The 27,699-nt window shown below is 35.4% G+C and overlaps 2 protein-coding genes across 2 annotated transcripts; one reads left to right on the top strand and one right to left on the bottom strand.

Moving 5' to 3' along the window:
- The first annotated feature begins 6,683 nt into the window (after window positions 1-6,683).
- LOC110039576 (omega-hydroxypalmitate O-feruloyl transferase-like) lies at window positions 6,684-8,197 on the top strand. The gene has a single exon (XM_020744689.1). The coding sequence runs from the start codon at window positions 6,684-6,686 to the stop codon at window positions 7,971-7,973; it is 1,290 nt and encodes a 429-aa protein (XP_020600348.1). The 3' UTR covers window positions 7,974-8,197.
- Window positions 8,198-12,200: 4,003 nt separating this feature from the next.
- On the bottom strand, window positions 12,201-26,088 carry LOC110031923. The gene is made up of 3 exons (XM_020735372.1): window positions 25,796-26,088; window positions 25,438-25,526; window positions 12,201-12,659 (listed from the first exon to the last, which is right to left on the bottom strand). The coding sequence occupies exons 1-3, from the start codon at window positions 26,079-26,081 to the stop codon at window positions 12,363-12,365; spliced, it is 672 nt and encodes a 223-aa protein (XP_020591031.1). The 5' UTR covers window positions 26,082-26,088; the 3' UTR covers window positions 12,201-12,362.
- Between the last annotated feature and the right edge of the window lie 1,611 nt (window positions 26,089-27,699).

Below are 27,699 nucleotides of genomic sequence, written 5' to 3'. Positions count from 1 at the left end.
ATATAAGAGATCTATAAATAATATATTTAAAATTTAAAATTTTCGAAATAGTTTGAACTAATTGAATTGTAAATACTTTCACCATGAAATTTGACTGTAATACAAATTCAAACTTCCTAGAGGAATTTCAACACGCATTCACGCCACCTGACCAATGGTTTCAAATTCTGTGGAGCCCAAAACAAATTGCCCATCTTCGAGAAGAGGAAGCTGGAGGTAGTATGGCCCATTCTTGTGAGAAAATCATTAAGCCGGTAAACTCACAATTGATTCGTCCTTGGTAGCAAGGTCGACACCAAATTTATTGGATCGTGATAGATTATCTTCTTGTCGGGTGGTCTCTTAGTCGGTTGGCCTCTGGCCGGTCGGTCTAAGATTGGTTGGCTGCTTGATTGGTGCATGATAGATCGATTGCTGTCATTTGATCATCCTTACTACGAGTACCCCTATTATTGAAACTGAAACTATCAGAAAAATATAGACAGAGCACAGCAATGAACCGTAAAAATTGAGTAACATTTATTCAAGAAATGACATCTTATTTATAGACATAAATATAAAATTACTTTTATGCCCTCATCTTATTAGGATTGTGAACTTTAACTTGGTATTTTACAAATATGAGATTGAAGTTAGGGGACTCTCCCAATCGTCTTGCTCTTTAGACGCGCCGACCGATCAGACTTACTAGATTGTTGTTTTCATGAATTATGAGCCGAAGTATGAAGAGGACGGTCGGCCTAGTATTCACTCAGTCAGGTTACTTAGTCATGATTCTGCGGATAATAACGTATCGATCGGTCCTTCTGCCAAGTACTGGTGTATCTTATACAAATCTGTGTGTGCAGTGCTTAAATTTCCAAGGTTTTAGAACCTCCAAACATATTATAAGTCAATAGTCAATGCATAAGACTTAGTCAAAGTATTAATTCAAAACATCATTCAATGAAAGAGCCGTCCATGTGACTTGCAGGATTACAGCAATGAATGGGTCAAACCAGCCCGCCACACCATCCTACACAACTAATCATCATAGCTTCAATTAAGAAATATATGCAATTAAGCAAAATATAATTTAAATCGTATATAGCGAATGAGAAAAATAATAATAATAAATAAATACTAAACCTCCAATGAATACATTACAAAACTTTGTACATATTCACTTAATTGATGGCAGTTGAACTTCTCACTTGCCACTGATTTTTATTTTTTTAGTATATATATATATATATATATATATATATTAAAACCTGTCACATTCATTTAAATTTAAAAAATTAAATCAAAATGAAATATGTGTCAGGTGGAGATTGCTACAGCTATAATTATTACAACTATATTCATATTAATATATAAAATTGCTGTGCTCATATTTACTGAAATAAAAGTCATTATATTTTGACCAATTTTTAATTAGATAATTTATAGAATCATAAGATTCATTTTAGATTTAAATAACACAAAAAATTAATTTGATTTATTGTAATTCACCTCAATATAACTTTAAAATCACTTGTAATGAAAATAACAGTGATTTTTATCGCTGCAATAAACTATATATAAGATTTTTTTTAGTAGTAATTTTAAATATTCTTAAAAAAAAATCATGTATTTATACATCTAGCATTTAAACTTTTATATTTACATCATATTATCATTAGTAATTTTTAAATAAAATACATAATTTCATTCATAAATTTATGACATTAAATTATTACAAGTGCCTTCAAATTTTAGATGGTAGATATGCAAATACATGAATTATTTGGTATGTATGTAAATTCAACAAAATTGAATTATTTAAAACTAGTCTCTACCATGTTTTATTAATCAGTAGGGCAGGGAGATTAAACACAAAATTTACGCCAAAAAGAAAATAAGAAGAAGAAGAAATTCTACTGCAGTGCTGCAGGGAAGACGGAGAAGGTCTCTTCACCATGCTTCCATTAAACCATAACCATCTGCAAAGCTTCCATTTTTATCTCCTTCCTAAATCTCAATATAAACTCCTCACACTTCTTATTCAATTCATCTATGCCCCATTCCTCCATTTCTCCCCCAACCTCTTCTTCTTCTTCTTCTTCCTCCAAAATACAGTCGCCTTCCATCAAAGCAGGCATCTTCTTCTCTACTTCTCTTACCTCTAACAGAAGCTGTTGGTTTTCCTTCACAGTCATCTTCCCCGCCTGCAAAATCTCCGAGTTTTCCTCCATATTCAACTTCTTCGCCGGCGAAAGCTGCGTTTTTTCGCCCAAATCCGGACAGGGGAGTCGAGCGGCCATCGGCGGTTGCTCCATAGAGTAGGCGAGCAAGCCGGAGGTTTTAGCTAGGAAGAGCAGGATGACATTGAAGAAGAAGAAGATAGCCTTTTTGTTAAGGAAGTGCTTCAGGTGGTTGAATTGGTTGGAGAAAATTTGATGGAATTCATCGTTGAATGTCAGAAGGAATGAGAATAATGAAAATAGGAAGAAGAATGAGATTACAGTTAGCGTGGAACTGTTCTTCCTTAGCTTGAAGATGAAATTCTGGAACTTCTTCTGGTTTTTCTCCATCACTCAGTTGTTTCAGTCTGTTTCGGTGCTTTGGTTTCAGCTGAATCGTGACGGGAGGGGAAGAAGCCGTTTAAAAAGGGATATATTATCAAAAGTACGATAATATCCTTGTTGGCAGGATTGGCTGTCTAAAACAGAACAGGCTATATAGTTCTAGGACTGATAAGATAATGACAAGTGTAGTTTTTTTTTTGTGCCTGGGTTGAGGCATGCTTGGCTTTGAATGTTTCAGCGGTTTACACAGAAAGAACCGAGAAAATGTAAGGCGACTCGGAGTCAGCTAACTATTTGGGCCGGGCCCGGTCCATTATTCTTAACTAAACTTTAACATTTATTTAAACAAAACCCAAGTATTTAATTTTAAATAAAAAATATATTATTAAAATTTATATTTTTAAAGCAAAATAAAGCTTTTGAATTTATATTTAATATCACCATAATAATATATATATAGAGAGAGAGATAAATAGATATATATATAAATATATATAATTTAAAAAAAGTATATAAATATAAGAAAAAACATTTTTATGTAAATTTTAATGCAAAATAAAAAAATAATTAAAAAAAAAGACCGGCAACTTACGTGGACGAGATGACGCGGATGTGCCGCGGGCAGTTGAGCGGTACTACGACCCAAAGTCCCTTCATTGGCATGGCCCGTTGACTTGTTCAATTCTCGCCCAAGTAAAAATTGCATCCTGTCGGAAAAATAAAAAAAAATAATTTGCAATTTATTAATTGTTTGCTGGGCGTCAAATATAATTACAAGCAACTATATACCTTTCCATGCAAAGTTCTTTTGTGACGGGAGTGGTGCCATCTAACGTTCAAGCCATCCAACAGTCATCGCCTCGCCTCAAAGAATATCTTAAATTTGCAATGAATTGTTTCCTTCATTCGTATACATAATTCCATATTTAGTTGAAAATTAAAGCTTTATAACTTAAAATTACTGTTGAATCCTTTTAGGAGATTGTTGTCGGCATGGTTCATTAATACATACAACTCCGTAAAAGATCTTGATGAGTGGAATAAGTGCTCTGAGAGAGAGCGAGATGGATGATATCTTTTGAGGGAGATTTGAGAGTTATATTTATTTTTGATCTTCGGTAAGAAGAAGGAAGGCGGTTTCTGAGAGATTCTCTGTAACATCCTAGATAGAGAGAGAAGAAACCAAATATCCAGGGCATTTTTGGACGAGTGGAAGAAGTTTCTCGATCAGCTCCTATGATCACCCCTTTTATACATAAGAGAGAGAATTAATCTAATTAATACATTTGATACCATATCATTCCCCCTCTCTGATGTCTTGATCTAAAGTCAAACGACTGTATGTTATATATCACCGACCAATCGCTTCCCTAGTATCCGAGCGAAAAGCAAAAGAACTAAATCTCTAGTAGCAAGCGACGTCTTCAATGAGTGAGATTGACAGATGGCTTTGCTAGTCATGATAACTTTTTTAAATTGTCACCATTTCTTACGTAGGATGAATAATCTTCTTGAGAATGATAAAGATGATCAAATCGGCAACTTCGCTAGATGGGCTTGATTTAACCACTTTGATTGGTGGGCTCGATTCGTTAAGAGTATTTTATGGATAATTAATCACGTATACTCGTATTTGTGCACACAATTATTTATATGTGTATACATCTAAAAAGTAAATGCACTGATCTTTAGGGAATCTAACGGTTCAAAATGGAAGTTTATGATAAAAGTGGGCCTACTATTAGGAGATTGAGAAGGGTCACTTGACTAAATGAGCCAAGCCGATCGAGCCAAAACTAACTGAGCAATGAGGTGAACAAGAAGATGATCAAATGATCCAAGTACGAGTCATCCGACCGAAGACTAGATGAAAGAGCATTTGACTAAACCGCTATAGGAAAGCAAACTCAATGCAGTAGCCTACCTCTCAATAGAGTCAGCTCAAGAGAAGATTAAATTCCACAATGTTTCCCTCAACCATACCGCGAAAACTCAAGAGTCCCCTCATAAGAGATCGATGATTGTCAATTGGGTCGTATCAGTTGACGTGGACCACACCACAACCAAGCTCAACCGGCCAACATGACCTCTTCGAAAGATTAAAAATTATAGAAGTAGTAACTTTTTCATTGATACGACAAATTTAAGGGGTATAAATGTAAAAAAAAATAAAGTTTAGCAGTGAGATATATGAATACTCTGGAATTTTTTTGGCATGCATGTAAATGCCCCGAGTGTTGATGTTTTTGATGTAATGTAAAAAAATTGATTGCTATATATGTGGACATATAAGTTTGGATGTAAATATGTAAATACATAAGAATTGTGTGGTATGTATGTAAATGCCTTCTTTTGTCGTTGCCATCAAATTTCCCTAAAAAATAACCCAACCTAAGAGCACTTGAAATATAGCTACTTACAAATCCAACCTCCCTTTTCATCCATATTACAAAGTCTCACTCAATATCAAAATTCATAATAACATCTTAACCCATATTTCAAATGTTCTGCAAGTAATTACCCAATATAAGTTTTTACAGCCTGCGAGTTATAAGGCCCATAAAGAGCAGTTCTGAGGAGGTATAGTGAAATCCAAGCCCATTTGATAGTGGGCTTTGCTTATCCATGTGCTAATATCAAAGATTGTAAAGATTAAAAAAAAAATAAAGGCTGGTAATTGCTAATTAGCAAATTCAATTTTTTTTTAGTATTGGCGCGTGCTAGAAAATTTGCGGAAGTAGAGTCGCATATTTATAAAGATTCAACACATATTCAGAAAAGAGAAAATAATTATTAGTGATATTGAAAAATCTGTAAAGAGAAAAACCACGAGAACTGACCACAGCTGTAAAAATTCTATAAGTTGATGATTACAGAGACCCCTCTATCCCATAGATGGGAAAACATTACAAAGCCTTCAGAAATACAACTTTGACGTTCGAATGAACTCGTTGCAAGAAGTGGGCGACAACCGATGGTGATCCGTGAAGATCGATAGGTGGTGGTCGATGGCTGTTAGTAGTGGTCAACGGTGTTCGGCGATTATCCATGATGGTTGACAGTTATTAACAGTGGCAAAAGTAGTGCTCGAATTCAGTTTTACTCTAAGTCTGCTAAAATAAAAGCTCTGAATCACTTTTATCAAGATTTGATAATCTTTTACTCAAAATATTGCATTGAGATCTATGTCATACCTCAGAGATTCGTCCTTTTGTTGATGGACTATAACTAAATCGTATTTGTTGCTCAATTATTTTAATAAATCAATCTATTAACCTAATCAAATCGTATACCAGTGAATATATTTAGAATATATATGTATATACAGGTACAAACACGTAGAGACGGGGATGTGCTGACTTTTTTCCTAGCCGTTGAATAAATGGACAATATATAAAACTTATTATTTAAATGGTTTTGCAATGGTGGTATGTAGTCTTTACAAAGGAAACGCATCTTATAGATATGTATGTATGTATGTATGTATGTATGGACATATACATACAGACAAAAACGAGAAAACCACTACTAAATTACTTTATAAGATATTTAATTTCTTGATGACCAGATATTGATTAATTTAATACCTAACTATTACCATATTAACCTTAAATTTAAACATCTAATTATGAGAAGGTCAAAAGTCGGTTTCCAAAAAAAAAAAAATATTGTGAATATGAGGGGGCATTTACATATATATATAACACCCAAACTTTAATTTTTACATTTATGCCACCCAAAGTAACTGTATGACCTTCTCTTGCTTAGGGAGGGTGGTGGCATGCATGTAAAAATTAAAGTTTGTGAGTTAAATATGTCAATACAAAAGATTTAGTGGTGCGTATGCAAATCTTCATTCTAGATTATAATTTAACTTTTATTTACATAGTACAACAAAATAATATGTATTTAATTAATATCTAAACTTTAATGCTTATTTAAACAACACTTTAACATCACAACCACATTGAAATCTGTGCTCGAAAAACTGAATTCATTAATAAAAAAATAATATTATTAGTATTTTATATGAAATTGTAAATATATAAAAATAACATGATATATTTGCAAATTCGTATATTTATATATATATATATAACTACAAACTTGGAAGGCAATACTCGGCATGAAAACATGATGAAAGTAAGCCGTTCAACGCCGGTGATCCTTCATCCCTCCGAACCAACTCCAACGGCCCCTTACTTCCTCTCAAATCTCGACCAAAACCTAACAGTTCTCATCAAAACCTTCCACTGCTTCCCCTCAACCGCTCGCCGGAGCATCACCGGTGGTGACGACGACAACCACATCAGTAATATCCTGCGAACCTCCCTTCAAAAGGTCCTCGTCCACTTCTACCCTTTCACCGGCCGCCTCTCCATCGCCGCCGACCGGAAGCTCTTCGTTCGATTCGGCGACGATGATGGCGTGCCGTTCGTCGAGGCGACGGCGGATTCATCGCTCGAGCAGCTCGGAGACATATCCGATGCTCTAAACTCAGAGAATCTATTACAGCTCGTTTATTCCCCTCAGCCCTCTCATGATATTCTACAGCTACCGTTATTGGCCGTACAGTTGACCAAATTCAAATGCGGCGGTTACTCAGTAGGCCTGACTGTAAACCATTCAATAGCTGACGGCGTATCTATCGTCAGATTCCGTCGGGCTTGGGCTAAAACGGCTCGCGGATCGCCGTTATCTCAGCCGCCGCCCTTTCTGGACCGTTCGATCCTACGCGCCAGTCAAACCCCGGAGTTCAAAGTCAGCCATCCAGAGTACGTTGACCTCGCCCCCTATACCTCCGATGCATCGGATTCACTCTGTGTCCGCCGCTTTGTATTTGATCCCGCTAAGCTCTCCCGCTTAAAACAGCTCGGGTCAACTCCCGGCGGAGACCGGCCGAGCACCTTCACTTCGCTGGTCGGGTTCATCTGGTTCGCCCGAACCAAGGCTCTGAATATCCCCTCGGTCGAACCGATTAAGTTGCTCTTTGCGGTGGATATTCGGAACCGGGTCGAGCCGCCCCTACCGCAAGAGTACTTTGGGAACGGGTTCGTTCTCGCTTGCTGCCTCTGCCCGGCTGGGTTGCTGATGAACCGGCCTTTAAATCATGCGATCGAAATGGTGGAAGAAGCGATTCAGGGTGTCACGAACCGATTTGTTCGTTCAACGATTGATTTCTATGAGTTAACTCGGGCTCGACCGTCATTAGCCGGGACATTCATTATTTCTAGTTGGACCCGGTTGGGCATTGAGCCGATGGATTTTGGCTGGGGTTCATCGGATCAGGTCGAGTTGGCTGAGTTGTTCGCACCTGAGTTGGCCGTTTTCCGAACTTATGGTAAGGGGGGTGAGAGTATATCCATAACTCTTGCTCTTTCTTCACCAACCATGCATGCTTTTGAGAAGATGATGGATTTTTAATTGGTAGTTCTTGTTTGTTAGATAATCTGGATGATGTATGTGCAGACAAAGATGTGGATCGCATCATTCCGTTGAATGCACAGCACCCTGGTGCGATGCACATAATCGTCCGCATATCTGATTAACTAGATATAATATATTCTATGTTTGTTAGGCCTCACACACATTTAAGACTCAAAACGACTATTTGTAATTGTTATATCTATTCGTACATATGTATCTTGTTGCCGCAATGATAATGTCCAATGTGATGATGCTTATTTCATCATGATCATGATATTGATTTGATTAATTGAATACCTCCAACCTATCGAAAGGCTAGGCGTGGTCAATTCATTGATATCTAACGGCAATGGTATTTTCCTTTAAAAAATAATAAAATAAAAAATAGGTTCTCTCAGGCTTGGTCCACGTCCCATTCTTCTCGCAGCCCTTCGTTCAACTCCAGCATTTAAAAAAATTAAAAAAAATAATTTAAAAAAGAACTCCACTGCATGCTACTTGTCGTGATAAGCGAAGTCAATACTCCAAAGCCACGAAAAGAGAGAGTCAAAACTCCACACAAAAGAAGACAATTCAATGCCTAAGAACACAAAACAAAGGACAAAATAGTTAAACGGCCAAAACAATATATATATATATATATATATATATGTGTGTGGGGGGGGTGGTACTCGAATGATTTGGCGCATAGGTGTGACCCAGACCGGATGAGTTGCGAGCCAGGCGCTGCTAGTGATTCTATATTCCCATCAAATTTCACCATCACCCAGCTCCTCATCTCCCAGTTTTGGCTTATCTTCGTAATCATGCTGCTCTAGTTAACGAAAGGGACATAATTTTATAGTTGCAGTTAACAAAATGGACTATTTCATTTGGGCTTTACCTCGTAGGTTTTCAATATTATTTTAACTGTAGAGGAACATATACGTAGGATGGATGTGCAACAAGCTCAAGTTCAACTTTTAATGGAAGCAAGCTAATAGAGTGTAATATCAGAATTAATGACTTGGTAGAATTATGCCAATTAAAGAAGCTCATGTGGAATTATCTCATGACATTTAAGTTTCTTCTCCCACCACAAATTTTCATAGAATTAATCAATATTTGCAATCCTTCACCAGCTTCAATAGAGTTGGACTGGGCTCATTTTAGGGATACTGGTAGTGAAATTATATGAGGTGAATTGCAATGTCCTATTTAAGGAGAGTTTCTTTAAGAGGTTAAAAATTTCTACTAATCAAATTAGATTTCATGAGTCTTGCCACATGAAGTATACAATCCTCTACCATCATGTTCCATTGAGGTTCAAGTTACCCACTAGTAAATCATACGACGGGGCATATGACCTGTACAAACAATCGGTTCATACATGTGAAATATATGGAAAGAGCAACAAAGATAATTGAGTAGTATGAATAGTAAAATATTAGCTCTCCCTTGTAATCATGCGAAAATGTAATGTAAACTCCCGGAAAACTTAAAGTTATAAGTTTTCTACAAAAGCTTAATAAGAGATTGAGATTAATTAAAATTTATGATTAAAACATCTCAGCTTTTCAAAATTGTTTTTAATTTTCTACATGATCTTCGGGTCGGATTTAAAATGGATCGCATAGCTTGGATATCACCCAAGTTATACCAATAGGGCCTTCACATAAGAACTTGTGTAGATGACTGCATCATTCTACATGTCTCAAAGAAAAAAAAAACTATGCACATCTTCAACTCGTTTGACCACGCATAAGATTTTTATTTATGTGATTGTTTAGTGCGATTAGGGTGTTAGAGGCTCTCCCAACCCAAGCAGGAAATAAGTCCTCTGTGAGAGAGTCTTGACTTCGAAGTCGTACCTCTCTTCTCTTTCAACTCCAGTGACTTTTTCCCCATTTTGCCAGGTATAAGTCCCACCCCTACTCATTCTACTCACAAAGAGTCATAGGATTTAGAGTTTCCGTCTTTTGACTTTAGGGCTACCGACATCTCATTGGACTACCTTTACAATTAGTAGACTTATGGTCCAAATAGCTTAGGATGATAGATCCATGACTACCCGGTTAAGATTACTCTACCATTCCTTTTGCTTTACCCAGTTTGAGCCTTGACGCTCCTTCAATGCTTTGTTGAATTCATCTCCTAGGCCCCAATTGCAAACATACCACTGCAAGTTCAAGATACGATGATTCATCTTGTACCTTTATGGTCTGGTTAAACCTGAAAGCATAGTGCGAATCCAATGAGGTGACCTAGTTGTTTCATAGGCCTCGACTTCCAATAAGCCACCATATGTAAGAGATTTACTCTCTATCTGAATGGCTTGACATGAGCTTTGAAAGCGCCGTAATAGTTTTGTGATATAATTATCCTTTGACACTCCCTTTAATAGTCGTCATTTGAATGTAAACATTACTCTTTTAATTGAAAGTATTCTTGGGCATCCATCAAGATGAAATTAATTAAAAGAGATAAGTCCCTTTGGGAGTACTGTTGAACCCAGGACAAACACATAAATTTGGTTTTTTGGTTACATGGGTAGCCTATTAAAGTATTCTTTCATGGATATTTGGTTCAAGGTGTCTCGATTTGATCTCCTTTGGATGTACACTTTTGACATATCACATGAGGTTCATATCACATAAGCTCTTCATGATTCTTTTTAAATTTGTTTATCTAGTTTTCGTCTTATTTTCTTCTTTCTTATCCCCTTTGCATTGTTCCAACGATTCAAGTAAGAGGGCTCTTTGGAAAAGAGAATCTTAAGACAATGATTTAACCGGCCGGTGACTCCAAAATTAAAGAGAACCAAAAATACAAAACCTAGTGTCGTTCGATCTAATACTTCCCATTAGTCCATAGGCATAGACTCAGGCTTTCTTGTATTTCATTGTAGTGGCAAGTATAACTTTTTATGATACAACAAATCCTCCACCAACATCTTCAAAATGTAATGCTCGTCCCATTGAACTTTGACACTTTGAACCTTGCTTCCTCGGTCATTGCTCCCGTTCGAATCGACCCCACTCTGATACCAGTTCGATAAAAATAATGAGAACAATTCCCAACTTTACCTGGGCTTAGGATCAATTAAAAACAAATCCATACAACAAAATAATTATTGAGAATTTTAGGGCAAATAAACAGAAATCTAAACAAATCCAGAAGAATAACACAAAGATTTAACAAGGTTCAGCAAAGATGTTTGCGTCGTCGGGAGCAAAGCGGCGACTTTCCTTCAATTCAGAAAAAGAGTACATGATACAACATAAGCCCTATAGTTACAAACTAGCATATATAATCCTGAAGTACAATATTTAATTACAAAATTACTCCTGTACCGTGCTGCGAGGGGTTGCCTCCGCACCCCCAACTCACATAGCAAAAAATTCATCCAATTGGACAGATGTTTCCTCTCCACTCCACTCCAGGATCTGTCCCTTATCTCGTATATGAGTCATATCTAACAAGAACATAATCACACAAGATTTGAGAAAACTGAAACAAAATCTAAATTTAAGCACTATCAAAAGCAATTAGAAAAGCACAAAAATTTTATATGAAAAATCCCAAGAACAGGAAAAAAAATCATAGAACCACACCACCATAAATTTCACTATGAAATTCAGAGAACTCACACCAATTTCCGCTCTGCACAAATAAATTTACATAACACACTCCACAATCTTCATTTTCCAATCTGACGTAAGAATCATGTCAAATTATCAAAATCCACCTTTTTTTAATATAGTTATGCCAATTTATCAAAATCCACCTTCTCCAATCTGACGTATAAATTTCTAATATAGTTATGCATTAGCCCCTTTTAATATTATACATTATATTTGTAAAAAAAATTTTAATTATTAATTGATCTAAAATCTAAAATTCTAATTTTTGGCTTTATTTTATTTGTTTATTGAATGTTTATGAAGCAAATGCAATTTACTAAAAAAAAAAATTTATTTTCATCAATTTCCAACACTAAATAACATATATTCTTCCAACAACAACCATTATATACAATTTATTAATTAAATAGCAGCCTTTTCCAACCAAATTTCCATTTACATCCATATTACATCAAATAAATTAAAAATACCACCATTTTAAAGTTAAAAATTTGAAATACACCCTTTCACTCAAATCTTTTACATATATACCACCCAATTCCTATGTATTTATATATCAAACGCCTAAAATAATGCTTTTTACATCCATACCACTCAAATCTTTCATATCACATTACAAATACCACCATTTCAAACTTCAAAACTTGAAATACACCTTTCCATGCATAAACAATATGGTATGTACAATGTTAGATATGTAAATATATATGAATTGAGCGGTATATATGTAAATCTTCCTAAAACAAAATAGAAGGCAAAAAACTCAAGCCAAAAGCCAGAAATCCTTGTGTCTTCTTGTAGTGATCAGAAACCCACCACCTCTTCTGCTCTTCCTTCTCACAGCCAAAGTCATGCATGGAGAGTTTTGCACACAGTAATCCACAACTCCACCTGAGGCCATTCTACTCCCCCAGCCATGAGCCCACACCATTAGCAGCCTCCATGTTATGGATCTCTTCTTCTGCCCTAAAACAAGCAGGGATACCCCCTGCTTCCTCGCTTCCTCCACGATCGCCGGCCCTCGATCTTTTCCTTCAACCTGACACAGCTCCACTGCTACCTGAAATGAAGAATTCAGTATATCAGTATATATATATATATATATATATATATAGTTATAAACTCAAAATTACAAAATACAACTCTTAAACTCACACATGCTATCTTTAAAAGCTATGTTTCTTTTATTTTGATTCTCTTCTCTTTTAATGAACTTTTGCACGTCACTTCATGCGTGATCCTTAAGATTAAGTATTTATACATATTTAAAAATAATCTACACCGCATATTTTTATCACGCAGAACAATCTCAACCACTCATTCTTTACCTACCAAGCATAACAAATACACATGTATCGTATTGTTTACCTAACATTTGAATTTCTAACATGTCAATTTTTCAAGAAGTTTATTTATTCATCTATTCAAAATAAATTTATTTTTGACTCTCAGTTTTAAACTTGATTTGTAACTCCAACAATGCTTCTGAACTCTACAAAAGTTTCTTATTCGAAGGGATTAGTAAATATGTTCGCCGCTTGTTCTTGAGTTATACATACTTAAACTCCACTTCATTTCTTGCAACACAATTTCTTATGTTGAGATAGCTAATAGATGGAACAAGGATTCGAGTTTACCTGGGAGCCGATCTCACCTTCCTCTGGCCTCTGCTCCTCTGCTCTCTGGCGTCTAGCTGCTCGAGTTATTCTAGGGCTCGCTTGGTCTCATGTTTATTTTATTTCCATTAGTCCTCTTATGTATTAAGACCTTTTATGCCCTTCTTATGCCATATAAATAACTATATAAGAGCAATCATGCATAATGTAATAAATGAGAGAATTAATAACGATTAGGACATAGCTTCCTTCAGACTTTCTTCCTGCCTTTCTCCTCCTTCTCCTCTTCATCTTCGTTCATATGGTATCAAAGACCTTCTCTGATTAACTGCAAAAATGAATTCAAGTTGCCCCACCTCTACTCAAGCAAACATGGTATCCACTACTTCTCTTCACAAGATAAATGATATTACTATACCTACTGCTCTTAAATTTCTCATGTCCCATCTCAAGAACGTTACCCGCCCTCATATGAACGAAGATGAAGAGGAGAAGAAGGAAGGAAGTATGAAGGAAGCCAAGTTCTAATCTTTATTAATTCTCTCATTTATTACATTTTGCATGATTGCCCTTGTGTAGTTATTTATATGGCATGTGTAAATAATTAGAAGGGTAAAAATGTCTTAATATAGAAGATGACTAATGAAAATAAAATACATACCAAGTGAGCCCGAGACTAACTCGAGAGCTGGATGCCAGGAGGAGAGGAGCAGAGGCCAGAGGAAGGTGAGATCGGCGGTCAGGTAAACTCGAAACCTTGTTCCATCAATTACTCCCGTTCATGGTGAGGGTCAGATGTGGAGACCGTCAGCTTGGAAGCGAGCATTTGATGGGATGGACTTTGGTGAAAATGTCGGCAATTTGGTCTTCCATCATAATGTGGTGTAGTTGGATTTGTTGTAGGCTTATGTGATCCTAAATGAAGTGGTAGTCCACTTCGATATGCTTGGTGCGTGCACGAAAATGGGAGGGCAAGCGCGATGGCAAAGGTTTTGTCGTTCTAAAGAGAGTTGGCGAGCTCTTGAAGGAGTCCGCATAGCCAGATTATGTTTGTAGTAGTCGAGGCTAGTACCCTATACTCAGCCTCTAAAGATGATCTTGCTACAGTGGGCTGCATCTTAGCTGACCAGGAGATGAGGTTGGGTCCAAAGTAAATACAGTAACCAGAGATAGATTTTCGGTCAGTAAAATCACTAGCACAGTCTGCATCCGCAAAAGCATGTTAGAGCATAGATTCAGAGATAATAGGAAGTCCATAGTGGAGAGTTCCTATTAAATGTCCAAGTAATCTTTTTATTTTTTTGTTGATGTAGTAATGTGGGTTGGTGCATTGATGGACATAGGTGAATTATGGTGAAGGTAATATTAGGTCGGGTAATGGTTAGATATTGTAGGGAGTCGATGAATTGCCTATAATGTTGTGGATCTGAGAGAGAAGAAGTGGGTTAGGCGTTAGAATAAGGTTTGGTGGAGAGGGGTTAAAATAGAATTTGCTTGGGTCATTCCAGTTTTGTGAAGTATCAGTTAGATATTGAGTTTGGTTGATGTAATAGCCCAGAGCAGTTGTTTTAATGCTAAGGCCAAGGAAGTGTGAGTGAGAGCTTTTATCAATTTTTATCAATAGGTGATTCGAGTGAGAGCCAAATCTTTTTAAGTTAAATTATGTATTAAAGATAGTAATTAATTTTTTTATAGCAGTGGCTTAGTTTCATGTGATGAGTATATCGTCCACATAAATTAGTAGATATATGCATGTTTTATTATGATTGTATATAAGTAGAGATGGGTCAGTCGTGCTTAAAGTGAATTTTTGAATATAGATAAAGGTACAAAAGATAGAGTACCACTGGTGTGGTGATTTTTTGAGTCCGTAAAGGTCTTCGTGTAACTCGTACACATAATTTGGGTGAGTAGTGTCAGTAAAACCAGGTGATTGTGTCATATAAACAATATCATCTAGTTTGTTGTAGAGAAATGCACTTGAATCATCAAGCTGTTGGATATCCCATTGCTTATTAGTAGCAAAGGCAATAAGGAGTTTTATGGTGGGAAATTTAGCCACAGGGTTAAAGGTTTCGTGAAAATCAACTTCTTGTTGTTGTTTAAATACTTTAGCTACTAAACGGGCTTTGTATCTTGCAATGGAGCAGTCGGCATGTGTGTTGACCTCATTTTTTAGGTCATTATTCTTTAGAATCCTAAGATCTAGCTCTAGGAGTTCCTATTGGCAATCTTAGAAAACTAGAATTGGGACCCACCATTTTTTCAGAAATTCAGCCACTTCCTATTTTCCTGTGATGTCTAGCATTTATGGTCTCAAAACCAGTGTCTTATGGACGAGCGGTTAAGGGCTATTGTGTGAAGACTCAGGGAGAAGTTTCCAATAAGATTTTAAGTCTTAGGAAAGTCACTTCAGGACTTTATCATCACACGTGCACACAAGATACACGAAATTCACTAAATTGCACAAGATCGAACATAAATTGAGCATAAACGATGGGTGAAAATGCGAACATCTCTGGACGACCTCTGACAAAAAAATGGACTGTGCCAACGCGTTCGGGACACCGATTTTAGCAGGAAAATACACTCATATTGCCACATTTCCGACACGAGCAAAATGACACGCAAATCGATGAATTTGTCAAAATGACCTCCGACGGTGAAACGAACCGCGCCAACGCGTCCGGAACGTCAGAATTACCTAAAATAGACACTAATTTGATTATGTTTTGACACACAAATAAAAAGTGTGAATTGAATTTTATTTTTAAGAAATATTAAATATTTTATATATTTTATTACTTTATAATATTAAAATTATAATTTTAATTCCTATTTTACCCCTTACCCGCGCACTTAAGCCCTCGTACGTCTCGATCCTGTGGCATGATCCCGCGGAGCTTGTCCCGTTCCCCTCTCGTGCCCTAGTTCCCGCGGGCGATTCACGCGGCGACTTCTTTCCCCTTTCTCAACTCTTCCCCTGTCGATTCACATACACGGCTTGCCTCTTCGAGCTCACCCTTGACTTTTCAGCTCTCCAATTGCAAGAGGCGAGCTAGCCGACCCTTCTCCTTTTCGAGACTTTACCGTCTCCCACTTTACTGTAGTATTTACTGCCTCGTCGTGTGATTCGTTTACTAGTGAGGCTGGTTGGTGGCTCTTTCTCTTCTCTTCTCTGCCTATAAAATGGCTTCCTAGCTTACTGATTTAGGTTGTTGAAAATTTATAGAGAGAAAGGAGAGGAGTGGCTTTTGTGCTGTTTAAGATGCTGCATTTTTCTTCTTTGTTGTTTGAGAGGCTGTCTCCTTCTTTGTTGTTCGAGGTTTTAGGAAAGAAGTCTCTACCAAAATTTTCTTGCGGCTAGGACCTATTGTGCCGAGAACTAGAAACCGTGGGTGGCTATTTGCGTGAGGCCTCGGGAAGGATTTCTGTGGGAGTGTTTTCTTCAATTTATTTTATAGTGTTTTGCTTTAAAGCTCCACTAGAGAGGTATTCTCCTCCTCCTCTCTATTTTTACACTATTTCAGATGACATAAAAATATTTTCTATCTCTTCTAGAGCACGTGGAAGAAAGATCGGAGCTTGAGCTTGTTCTGAAACTTTAGCTGAAACTTTAGCATGAAATAGTCCATGGAAATATTGAAATAGAGCATGTTATGACTGACTTCTTTTCTTTTCTGCTCAAGATACATAGAAAACATGTTTAGGTTCATTCTTACATACAAATCTTCTTCTTACACTCCTATAATTTCTATATATACATGCTGGAAATTGGTGGTTTTCTTTCTTTAAACAATTTACTTTTAAAAGGAGGATTATTTGTTTAGAGAGAAGGATGGTTTATGCTTCTTGCTTGCTTAAGATGCGTAAAGGTCATGGATATGAATTTTACATTGATGCTTACTCATCTAGAATCTATGTTGGAATTCATTTTTTTTTATATTGAAGTATATGTTGACACAATACTTTGAAATGTGAGACTTCAAGGGGGAAGTATTTTTTTAGTTGTTTTTTATCTATCTGTTGGATGCGGTTTTGGCTTTGGATCCTTGATGAGGTCTTTTATTTCTGTTTTTGACCTCCTTGTGAGGGGCTCGGTTTGCCTCCCTGTATGGCTCGGTTGGCTTTATGATAACTAGAAATTGCATTGCATTTAGCCCATATGGTTGGGTTCAGTTTGGCTCTTTTGGGGACTGAACTTATGATGAATTTTTTTTTGCCTTGTTTTGACCCATTCGTTGGGTGCGGCTTTGACTCTTTTGAGATGGATTCTTGTTAGAAATACTGATCTGTTTTACCATTAAGTGGGTGTGGTTTTTGGGCTTAAATTATATCCTCTTCACTAACTTTTATGAGGGTTAATTTGGTTTAAGAAAAGGAATTGGTTTGACTCAAAAATACATCTGTTATGGGTTTTCTTTTGCTGGGTTTGGTTGAGCTAAAAAAAAAATGTATTTTGGTTTGCCCCTGTGCTGGGCTCGGTTTGCCTCTTCCTTGAGCTCGATTTTGTTCTTTTTTAGATTAAATTATAGTTGAAAACATTCTTTCCGTTTTGCCCCATGTATTGAGCTCGGTTTGTTCATATATTGGGATTGGTTTGGACTCTTTTGAACTAAATTCATGTCAACTAATGTCTTTGCTTTAATCCATGAGTTGGGTTCGGTTTGGGCTTCTTTTGAATTAAATTACAAATGAAATTTTGGCCCTGTTTTGACCCATTGGTTGTGTTTAGTTTTTGGTTCTTTTGAGATGAAGTTATGCTGGAAACTAATCTCTGTTTGGGCTCATTTGGTTGTCTTAGTATTGGATCTTTTAAAATGGATAAATGTTGGATATTATTTTCTAGTTTGGACCTTTAGTGGGCTTGTTTTGCCCCCTGTGTTGGGCTCGATTCGCCCCTTTCTTGGGCTCGGTTTGGGCTTCTTTTGGTGATTTATGTTGGTTGAAATCCCTTACTGTTTTTGGACCATTCCATGGGCTTGGTTTGCCCCTGTACTAGGCTCGGTTTGCCCCCTTTCTTGGGCTCGGTTTGGGCTCCTTTAGTGATTTATGCTGGCTAGAATCTCCTACTGCTTGGACTATTCTTTGGGCTCAGTATGACACTTTTATTGGGCATGATTTGGTTGAGGTCTCCTCTTTAATGACTCCTCTTGAGATTTTTATTTGTAATCAAGTTTGTCATCCAAAAATTCACGATTTCGATATCTATTTATATGTGGTGATGTTTGATACAAGTAAATTAACTTATTATCATATCTTATGGGATGAAATTAGGTTCGATCCTAATGATTTATAATAGTTTGTCCATTCACTCTCTTATGTATATCAAATACAATGCAATGACACTATTTATGGCGGTTTTCCTTTTATGTTGCCTTGGCTATGAGCATTACTTGGTGTTTGTTGCTTTTGTGGCTTTCTTCTTTCCCCTACCCGTGAGCCTCATTGTTCTGATTTGTGTTGTGGTTGGATGGAATTTAATTTGCTTCTCATTTTATCTTGGTTATGAATTTTATCTATGTTCCTTTTATTTTAAATTGGTTGGTTCAAGCTTAAGTAATGGTGATGTCTTCCCTCCTGTTTTGGTTGTGAGCCTTATTTGAGGAATATGGCCTTTATGGCCTTCCTCTTGTTGCCCTACCCGTAGGCCTATGATATATTGGTTGTTCTCTTTTGTTGCCCTAACCCGTGGGCCTATGCTGTGCGGGCTTTCCTCTTGCTCCCCTTTACCCGTGAACCTTAACTGTGGTGACCTCTTCATGTGGTGCTTCATGTGGTGGTTCCCCCTCTACTGATTAATTCCTCTTATTTTTTATGACATATGAAAAGCTTTTAATGATTTTGTTTTTTTTTTGTTTTTCGAGAAATCATGGAATTGATATAAATTGAATTCATGAAGGGTTTGGAAATTCATAAAATTTCCATTTGATAAGGATGCCCTTCTGGGGTTGATCCAATTATATAAAATTTGAGAAAATGATATCCTTTTTGGATCGATTCATATCCTGTTTGGATCGATTCAAGGATTTTGGGCTCTCTTTTGAGGATTGTTTCACCCTTCTAGTCTTTCGATCTTTTGGGTGGATCAATTCCTCCTCCCTCTCATCCCCATTTTTATTCTTTTTTTTTCCTTGTTTCTTGATTCGATTTTCTGTGCTTATATCTGATACATAAGTGCTCATGTATAGTCTTTTGTTATATGTGAAACCATCAAGCAAGGTCGCAAGTATGTCGATTTTGTTTTTGAGGCGTATTGGCCAGGGCGATGATGACAAAGACACGCCGGTGGTAGAGCAGAATAATATCTCATCCTATAACACCAGGACTCAATTCTGGACTTGATGAACTGTAGGATGAAAGTATCATTCACCAATATAATACAAGAGGGGGACCCGTACCTTCTTAGATTGTTGGTGGTCCTAGGTCCTGTGCATGCTAAAAATTAAATTTTAAAATATGTTATATTTGGGTTGTCCACTTATTGATTACCAATCTTGGGCTAAGAAGTACCCTCCTAAGTTAGGTTCAGTAAGATATCCTCCTAATGGAGTGGCGGGCTTTATACATCCAGGTGACCGAGTAGCCTTCGACGTCCTTCGAGTACAAATATATAATTTTGAGTCTAGCTTTGACCTGAGTGCTTGTGGTCCCCTCTTTTCGAATTTTTCGTATGTTTTATTGAAATTTTTGGACAAAACACTTGTGGTCTTTTCCTCGGAACTTTCCCGAGGTTTTGATAGTTTTATTTGAATTGTTACTCATCAATTTTCCTGAGTCTTACGTCGTGGATTTATTCATCGATTTTCTAAAATTTTCCAAGCAACGTTTCTTTTGTTTATACAGTGAATAATAACTAGCTTAAAAGAGCAACATACTTCCCAAATTTATACGTGTGATTTACATTGCAACATTTTTATTTCTTAGCATATTATACTGCTTTTTCCTAACATGTTATACCGTTTTTTCCTAGCATGTTATATTATTCTCCTAGCATGTTGTACATTTTTTTTATATACCGCATGCTTTATTTGTTTAAGTATACACTATACCTTAGTATAGGAAAACCTAGTGGTTATATAGGAATTATCATCAAATCTGGAGTTGCTACGACGAAGAGCTTGGAACGAACAGCGTGGGCAACAAGACGAGGACATTTAGAGGAGCAACTTCAAGATGGATTATCAACATCAAAACACATTCATAGCATCGTTCACTTTCTTTAGTTTAAATAACAATTCATAGGAGTTTGAGGTGGTTTGCTTAGCACAGCGTAAACCCTCACATATCACCTTTAGACTTTTGCACAACCCTGGTTATGCAATTATAAGTCCTAACATTTTAGGATTTCGATGGTACCGTACGGTAATGTGTAAATCCTCCTATCTTTTTAGGCTATTTGCACGATCAGATATCGTGCAAACATAAGTCCTAAATTCTAAATAAATTACAGGATTAAATATTAAATAATATCATTTCAAAAAACATAAAGCCAAACAATAGGATAATTGGGAAGTCGCCGGGGTTTCTCCTGGATCTGTGATATCCCCTACTTTTCATTTCTTTGGATTCCTTAAAATGATTGTTCCTGTTTGAGCAACTCCCATTTGATTTTCCCATGTCCAATCTTGAAAACTCAAACTTTGAAATCTGGAAGGTAAAACCACTGATCTTAATCAAGAGTTTTCTTAAGTGACCCCGGTCATTTAAGATGTAATTAACTATAGGGGTTTGCCTCTATAAGGAAAACTTGAAACCCATGTAAAATAAACTCTATCTAATACTTATATTAGGTAGGGGAACTTGTTAGCCTCATATAAAATTATTTCGTAGACCAAACATATATCATAAATTCTTTAATTTAGGTGATTGAGTTCTTACTACAGTTTCGTAGACCAAACATATGTTTATTCTTCAAGATAAGTGTATTACTTTTGGTATTGCGCTCTGTCAGTCAAACTATCCAAAATGTGAGACCCGTTTGGTCTCATATATTTTTAAATTAAAATGTTACTTTTCAAAAATCGAAAAGATCATATTTACATTTAAATTATTTACATATCTTACAAAATTATATCTTCTTTAAAAATCATAAAATCACTAATCTTTTTAAAATAAAACTGCCGACAGTGTGACGTTTTGTTTAAAAAAAGTACACTTACATCCTAGGATATTGTGATCTTTGGAAGGAGGAACAAGGGACCAAGTCCCCTGTTGTTGGAGAGCCATGAATTCATCAGATATTGATTTTCTAAAGTGAGCATGAGAAAGAGCTTGTGATAGGTGTCGGGAGTGCCAGGATCGGTTGTGATATGGCCGAGATAAAAAATGATAGTGGGTTAAGAGTGTCGGCTTGGCGTCTAGTTATCATAGGATGAGAGAGAGGGTTTGGGGCGGGTGATAATTGGAGAAGAAGCTGAGGGAGACTGAAAAATAGAGGGAGAGGAGTGTGGGGGAGTTTGTTGTTCAGGAGAGGTGAGAGTTATGGGAAAAGTGGTAAGAGAAGAGGAAGGGGAAGGAGGATTAACAAAGAGCAAAGTGGAATTTGAGATAAAAAGAGCTGGAGGAGGTGTCGAGGAATGTGGAGCAGGGGAAAAGGTATTGAAAGGAGTGGACATAAAAAGAGTCTTCGATAAATGAAACATGTCGTGAAATAATGTATTTATGAAGTTGAATATCATAAAAACGGTAGCCATTGTGGTGTAAGTTATATCCTGTAAAGATGCATCTGAGTGATTTAGGAGACATTTTGTGATGAGTGGATTGTGGTTGCCAAGAAAAACACAAACACTCAAAGGTTCCAAGGTGATGATATTCAAGGGGTGTGTTAAAATGTAGTTGAACGGGAGAAGTGTTAGAAATGTTTAGTGAGGGGAGACGATTTATGAGATAAGTTGTGGTTTGTATGGCATACATCCATAAGGGAAGAGGGAGATAAACGATATTAATAAGAGTTCTTGTTGTTTCTACTATGTAAAAGTTTTTTCTTTCGGCAATATCGTTTTGTTTGGGTGTATATGGGCAGCTAAATTGGTGTGTAATGCCTGAGTGAGTTCATGTGAGATATATTCACCGCCTCCGTTGGTGCTCAAGTACTTTATTTTTATTGTGACAAATTGGATTTCTTGCCAATGCAAGTGCTTATTTATTGTATAGATAATTTTTTGGACAAATTCCTTAACCAAGTGCAAGACAAACATTTGAAGTTGTAATAACATATTCAACTTCACGAGTTGAGAGAGTAATAGTAGGTGCTTCATTAATATCTAAGTGAAAACAATATCTCCCATAAATAACACAAATTCGACAATGTTTTTTCTATCATCCAAATCTCTACCACAGTCGATATTGTCATATCCAAAAATTTTATTTTTGTTAAAAAAAATAAAATAAATCATAATTCATTGTACTTTTGATATATCAAAATATTCGCTTAGCAATATTGAAATGACTTGTAGTTAGAGCATCAATATAGCAAATAATTACTCCAGCTACATTAATAATATTTGACCATGTACAAATATCATAATAGCGTTTATAAAGAGTAACATCCACATTTTTTCATTTATCATTTTTGGATAACATAATTTCATATTCCATTGGTATTCCAAATGGATTAAAGTCATCAATTTTAAACTTCTTAAATACTTCTTTAGCATAGCCCTCTAGAGTGATGACCAGGGTACTACAAATCCTTTACCAACCCTCTTGGATGATTGAGAAAGGATGTCACCTTTAAGGAAGGCAAGAGATTGTTAAACATGAAGCTCCATTTCCTCATGCATCTTGCTTTCAAAGTTATTGATAAGATTTGGATAAAATTTTGAAGAGATTTGTAGTTCTAACTACATTCTCAATCACCAAATTCGTATTCTCATCTAATTTATCAAATTTGTCACACTTATAAGTTTGTAAAAAGAGACCGAATGTTGTTTATGAAAGATTAATTGCAAAAAAATCATATAGAAGTTTTTGTGTTAACCTTTAGGAGTTTATTAAGAACAAGGTTATCAACACTCCTTTCAACTTTAACACCTGATGGTCGTTGAGATGGTCAGATACTAAGCATGTAAATGAGCCAAAGTTGAGCAAGCTTAAGTGTGCTTTAGCTTGGCACTTGAACTAAGTCAGACTTTTTAGTTTATGATTAGTTCAAAAGATTATATAAAAACAAACATATCTAAGTATATAATTGATATGTCAACTACTACTATATATAACTGTAATTGCCAACTTTTATAATTTTATCTTCCACAGTTCAATAGATGAGTGAATATATAGATATATATATATTTTTAATTTTCTAGTGGATTACTTTAATTAGGCCAAACCCTATAGTTTATTTCATTTTTCAAAGTTTTTCCGAGTAAAAAAAAAAATCTGATTATCTCTTGCATTTATATATTTGCTTGCGCTGGAAAATTATGTTGGAAAAGGCTTAATTTTTCTACCGTTGAGAATTTTCTAATAGATGAGAATATTAGTGCAATCAAAATCATTTTGACTCGAAATGATCAAACAAGATTATGCTCATCTTTAGCTCATTAAATAAATGAGCTTATATGCACTATAACAAAAGCTAATTATTAATCCAAGCACAATCAAACATAAGCAAAAAACCAATTTTACAATAATATCAATAAGGACATGAGTTGACATAACTAGGCCACTACCAAGCTAGTTGAATCCTCTTCGTTTCAAGAATTGGAGTTGAGAGAACTAATGTTCTTTTTGAATACTTAAATGAATAAACTTAAATTTTGAATATTTAAGTGATTAAACTCAATTAAAAGTCAAAATAAGCATTTTAATTAAATTTTGAATGATGTACATATTCATTGCACATCTTAATAGGAGGGGTTTATTCTAAAATTTAAGAAATTTTAAATTATAAAAATCTATAAAATATTTAAATGAAAATTGATCTCTAAAAAGCTAAAAGTAAAACTTATTTACCCTCCAAACAAGAAATTTAAAATTAACTCAAGCTTGCAAAGAGTCAATGTTATGTCAACATCCTACTAAATTCAGACTCAAAATAATTATGTATCAGTAAAAACGTAGCCTAAATCTTTTATCGATGAGATTTGTCAGTCGATTCCACAAAAGAAATGGTTATGATCAGAGTTTCGTGATTGGATAATATGATCACCATATTACGATCAAAGTTATAGCTCGTATGCTTCTCAATAGTTTTCACTTTAAGTTTTGAAGCATAAGATGTATCTGATAAGACACGAAACTCTTTATAAGTTAAGGTCGATTTTGATTAATTATTTTAAATAAATATTTAGCTAAGATCTACAAGATTCTCTTGAACATAACAACCAATAGCTGCTGACAGGAATCCTTCTATCAGGTTGAATCGACTATCTGCTATAACTGAATATATCAAGGTCCAAGACAACCCGTGTTGACAGAATAAGGGATTTTGATCGAGTTCATCATCATTTCCCTCTTCATCTGCTCTTAAGCTCGCAGTGATGATTTCATAATTTCAAATCCCCATTATAAGCTAACTCTTAATACTTATCATCAAATAATTTGTCTTAATCAAAAGTGATGTCTTGTTACTGGGAAGGGTAACTAACTAACCATAATGGCTTGTGCCTATGAGAAATCTGGAACCCCGTATCTTAAAGTACTTGCAAAATGAGAGTGAGATATCTGAGTAGTGTCTTATCCACTATCTCATTTGTCTTCTGAAAATTTGACCCGAAACCTCAGAGTAAACTCTCTCATTTATTTCTTTTCGAGGGAAGTCGGGGCGTCAAATTTTCATAGCTCGCCAGCAACATAGCTCGTGTGCCCCTTTGAGGTTTTTGTTATGACCATTATTGTAAATTGTGTAGTGAATATGCTTCTCTACTAGTGCAAGAAACACCGCACCGAAGAAAGTGTTAGCATCGATGGTGAAAATAAGAATGAGGATGATGATGCTCTCTCTCCTTCACTTATTTTGTAACATTTTACTTTGCACATTATTTTCTTATTCTTGTTTATCCTTCTCAATCACACCCATGCATTTTTCCTAATATTGTGATATAAATTATAAATAATATCAAAACTGTATTTACTTTATTGCAAAAAGGAAAAAAAAAAGCATTTCTCATTATACTGTATCCAAAGCTAAACCTTTTCCCCTCGGTAATCCTTCATATCTGTTTTTTATTTTTTATTTTTTTTATTTCCAAATAAAAATCAGCAGATAGTAATTTTTACCTCTGGTTTTTTAGATTGACAAATGCTTTTCATGCTCTGTAGAATCTCATAACCCTTTGGATCTCTCCCCTGTGGACACTGATCTCCTCCTACCTTATACCAAAATCAACATTAACAATCATAATTTTTACAAAAAAATGGCTCATTTCAGAAAATAAATCGAATCAGTATATACTGAACATGAACAGAATGAATTTTTTAACACAGAATTTATTTTGAAGAAGCTGTAATATAAATTTTAAATGATTGCTAAATACAGAGGCATCAGGTGATATGTATCTAAATGCCGCATGAATATATTCTTTTTAAAAATATTATTTTTAATTTCTATATCAAAATAGATCTTCAAAAATCTCACCTTGCTTGGATGCAGGCTTTGAAACTTTTAGCAAAACAAGGCTGTCATTGCTCTGCACAGCATGAGACAGAGCCCAAAGCAGAGCACTCTTCGCCTCCGTGCTCGAGTCAACCGCCACCATGACTCGCCGCCGTTCCTCCGTCGCCTTGCCGCCGTTTTCGACTTTCTTGGCTTCTCCGTCGGCCGCCGGAACCGGGTTGGAGTCCACCGGCGGTGAACGGACTCTGATCCGAGTCGCCATGCGGCTGAGGCAGAAGCTCGGAAGCTTGGAGTTTGCGCGGCCCATGATCTCAACCTGAGGGGGGGGGGGGGGGGTGGGGGGGGGGAGGGGGAGGAAGGGGACGGTAGGAGGCAGGAGACAAGTAAATGGCAGTAGCTACCCTGTTAACCTTTTCAGACCTCGTTGTCCTTTTTACTTGTCCGTTGCAGAAAAACTTATTGGATGAGCTTAAAAGCTTATTTGGTGGGGATTTTAATAATTATTATTAAGATTTTATCAAAATTATGTGGGGTCATAGTTATTACGTATTGGGATTATTTTTTAAAGGATTTTAATATATTTATGAGTAATATTTATGAGGAATATTTTATCGAATTTATATTTATTTAATATAAAAAATTGAATTTATGTAACCAAAATTTAAAGGGAGGGATTGAGATAAAGAATAAGCTAAATCATTTTAAAATTAATTTTTTTAAAATTAATTTTTTTCAAAATAAATAAATAAAATGAGATGAACTTATAATTATAAAAATATTTCTTTTAATGTTATTGTTGTTATGAATAAATATTTTGAATTATGCCTAATACTTTTTTCATAGCATAAAAATCTTAAACCATTGATGAGATATTGAAATTCATTGCAATGTCATCTTTCATCGTGAGTGTCCTAAAAAAATCAGTTTCTATTTTATTTGTAACCTTATTTTTACCAAAGTTATTAAACCCAAATAGGATTGGCAGGTCATATCGTGAACTAGTTGGGTAACTGATTCGGAAGCTAGAGATAACCAGATTTTGAATAACCATAATTAGACCGGTGAAAACCGGGGTCAAACAGGTTTACCGTTGAAATGTAACTGATTTTCTTTATCTTAAAGAATATTTAACATAAATTGTTGAAAGATTCTGAGAAGTTTTGATCATGATAGACTTCAATTTTAAAATGCTATAATAAAATTTGTATGCTTAGTTCATTATATCTGTGAAATTTGCATGATAAAATTTATTGGTAAGTTGAAAAATCTCATTAATTTTTAATGATTGATGTTCATCTAGAGGATCCAATGCAAAACTCATAGTTGATAATCATATAATACTCTCTATATATAAGTTATTCATCACAATATTTGTGTGTCAAAGTGACTACTGAAATATCAATATTATAATTGTAAGAGCCTCTTTAACCCGAAGAGGGATGAGCATGCATATTCGGAATATATTTATCATTTTTTCTTAAAGTATCAACTTTGGAACCAAGAAGATCATCTCTATTTCTACCAAACTATGAGAAGAATTCAAATAGGTCACGGAAGGTGTATCTCATGCATGTTATATTGTATCAATCGGCATCAATACATCATACATATTACTACTTAGTTAAAATGACATTTATTTGTTATTTGTAAAAATATTTAAAAAAGAATTATACATGTATATTTAATAAGGTAATTATAATGTATTTGATAAATTATTTAAAATAATTATTAAATTTAAAATATAATTATTAAATTTAAAAATAATTATTACTGAACATTTAAATTTTAGGAGAGTAAATTTTGTAATGTATAAAATGTCATTACATTCTATTTATTTATTGCGTGTGTATAATTTTAATAAATTTTAAAAGATATGAAAATATTATTTTATGAATAATACATGCATATGAATATGTAAATTTGCT

Source organism: Phalaenopsis equestris, unplaced genomic scaffold (genome assembly GCF_001263595.1).
Source record: "Phalaenopsis equestris unplaced genomic scaffold, ASM126359v1 Scaffold000002, whole genome shotgun sequence".
Taxonomy (NCBI): Eukaryota; Viridiplantae; Streptophyta; class Magnoliopsida; order Asparagales; family Orchidaceae; genus Phalaenopsis; species Phalaenopsis equestris.
The sequence above is the reverse complement of the archived record's forward strand: the minus strand, read 5'-3'. Positions and strand labels throughout refer to the sequence as shown.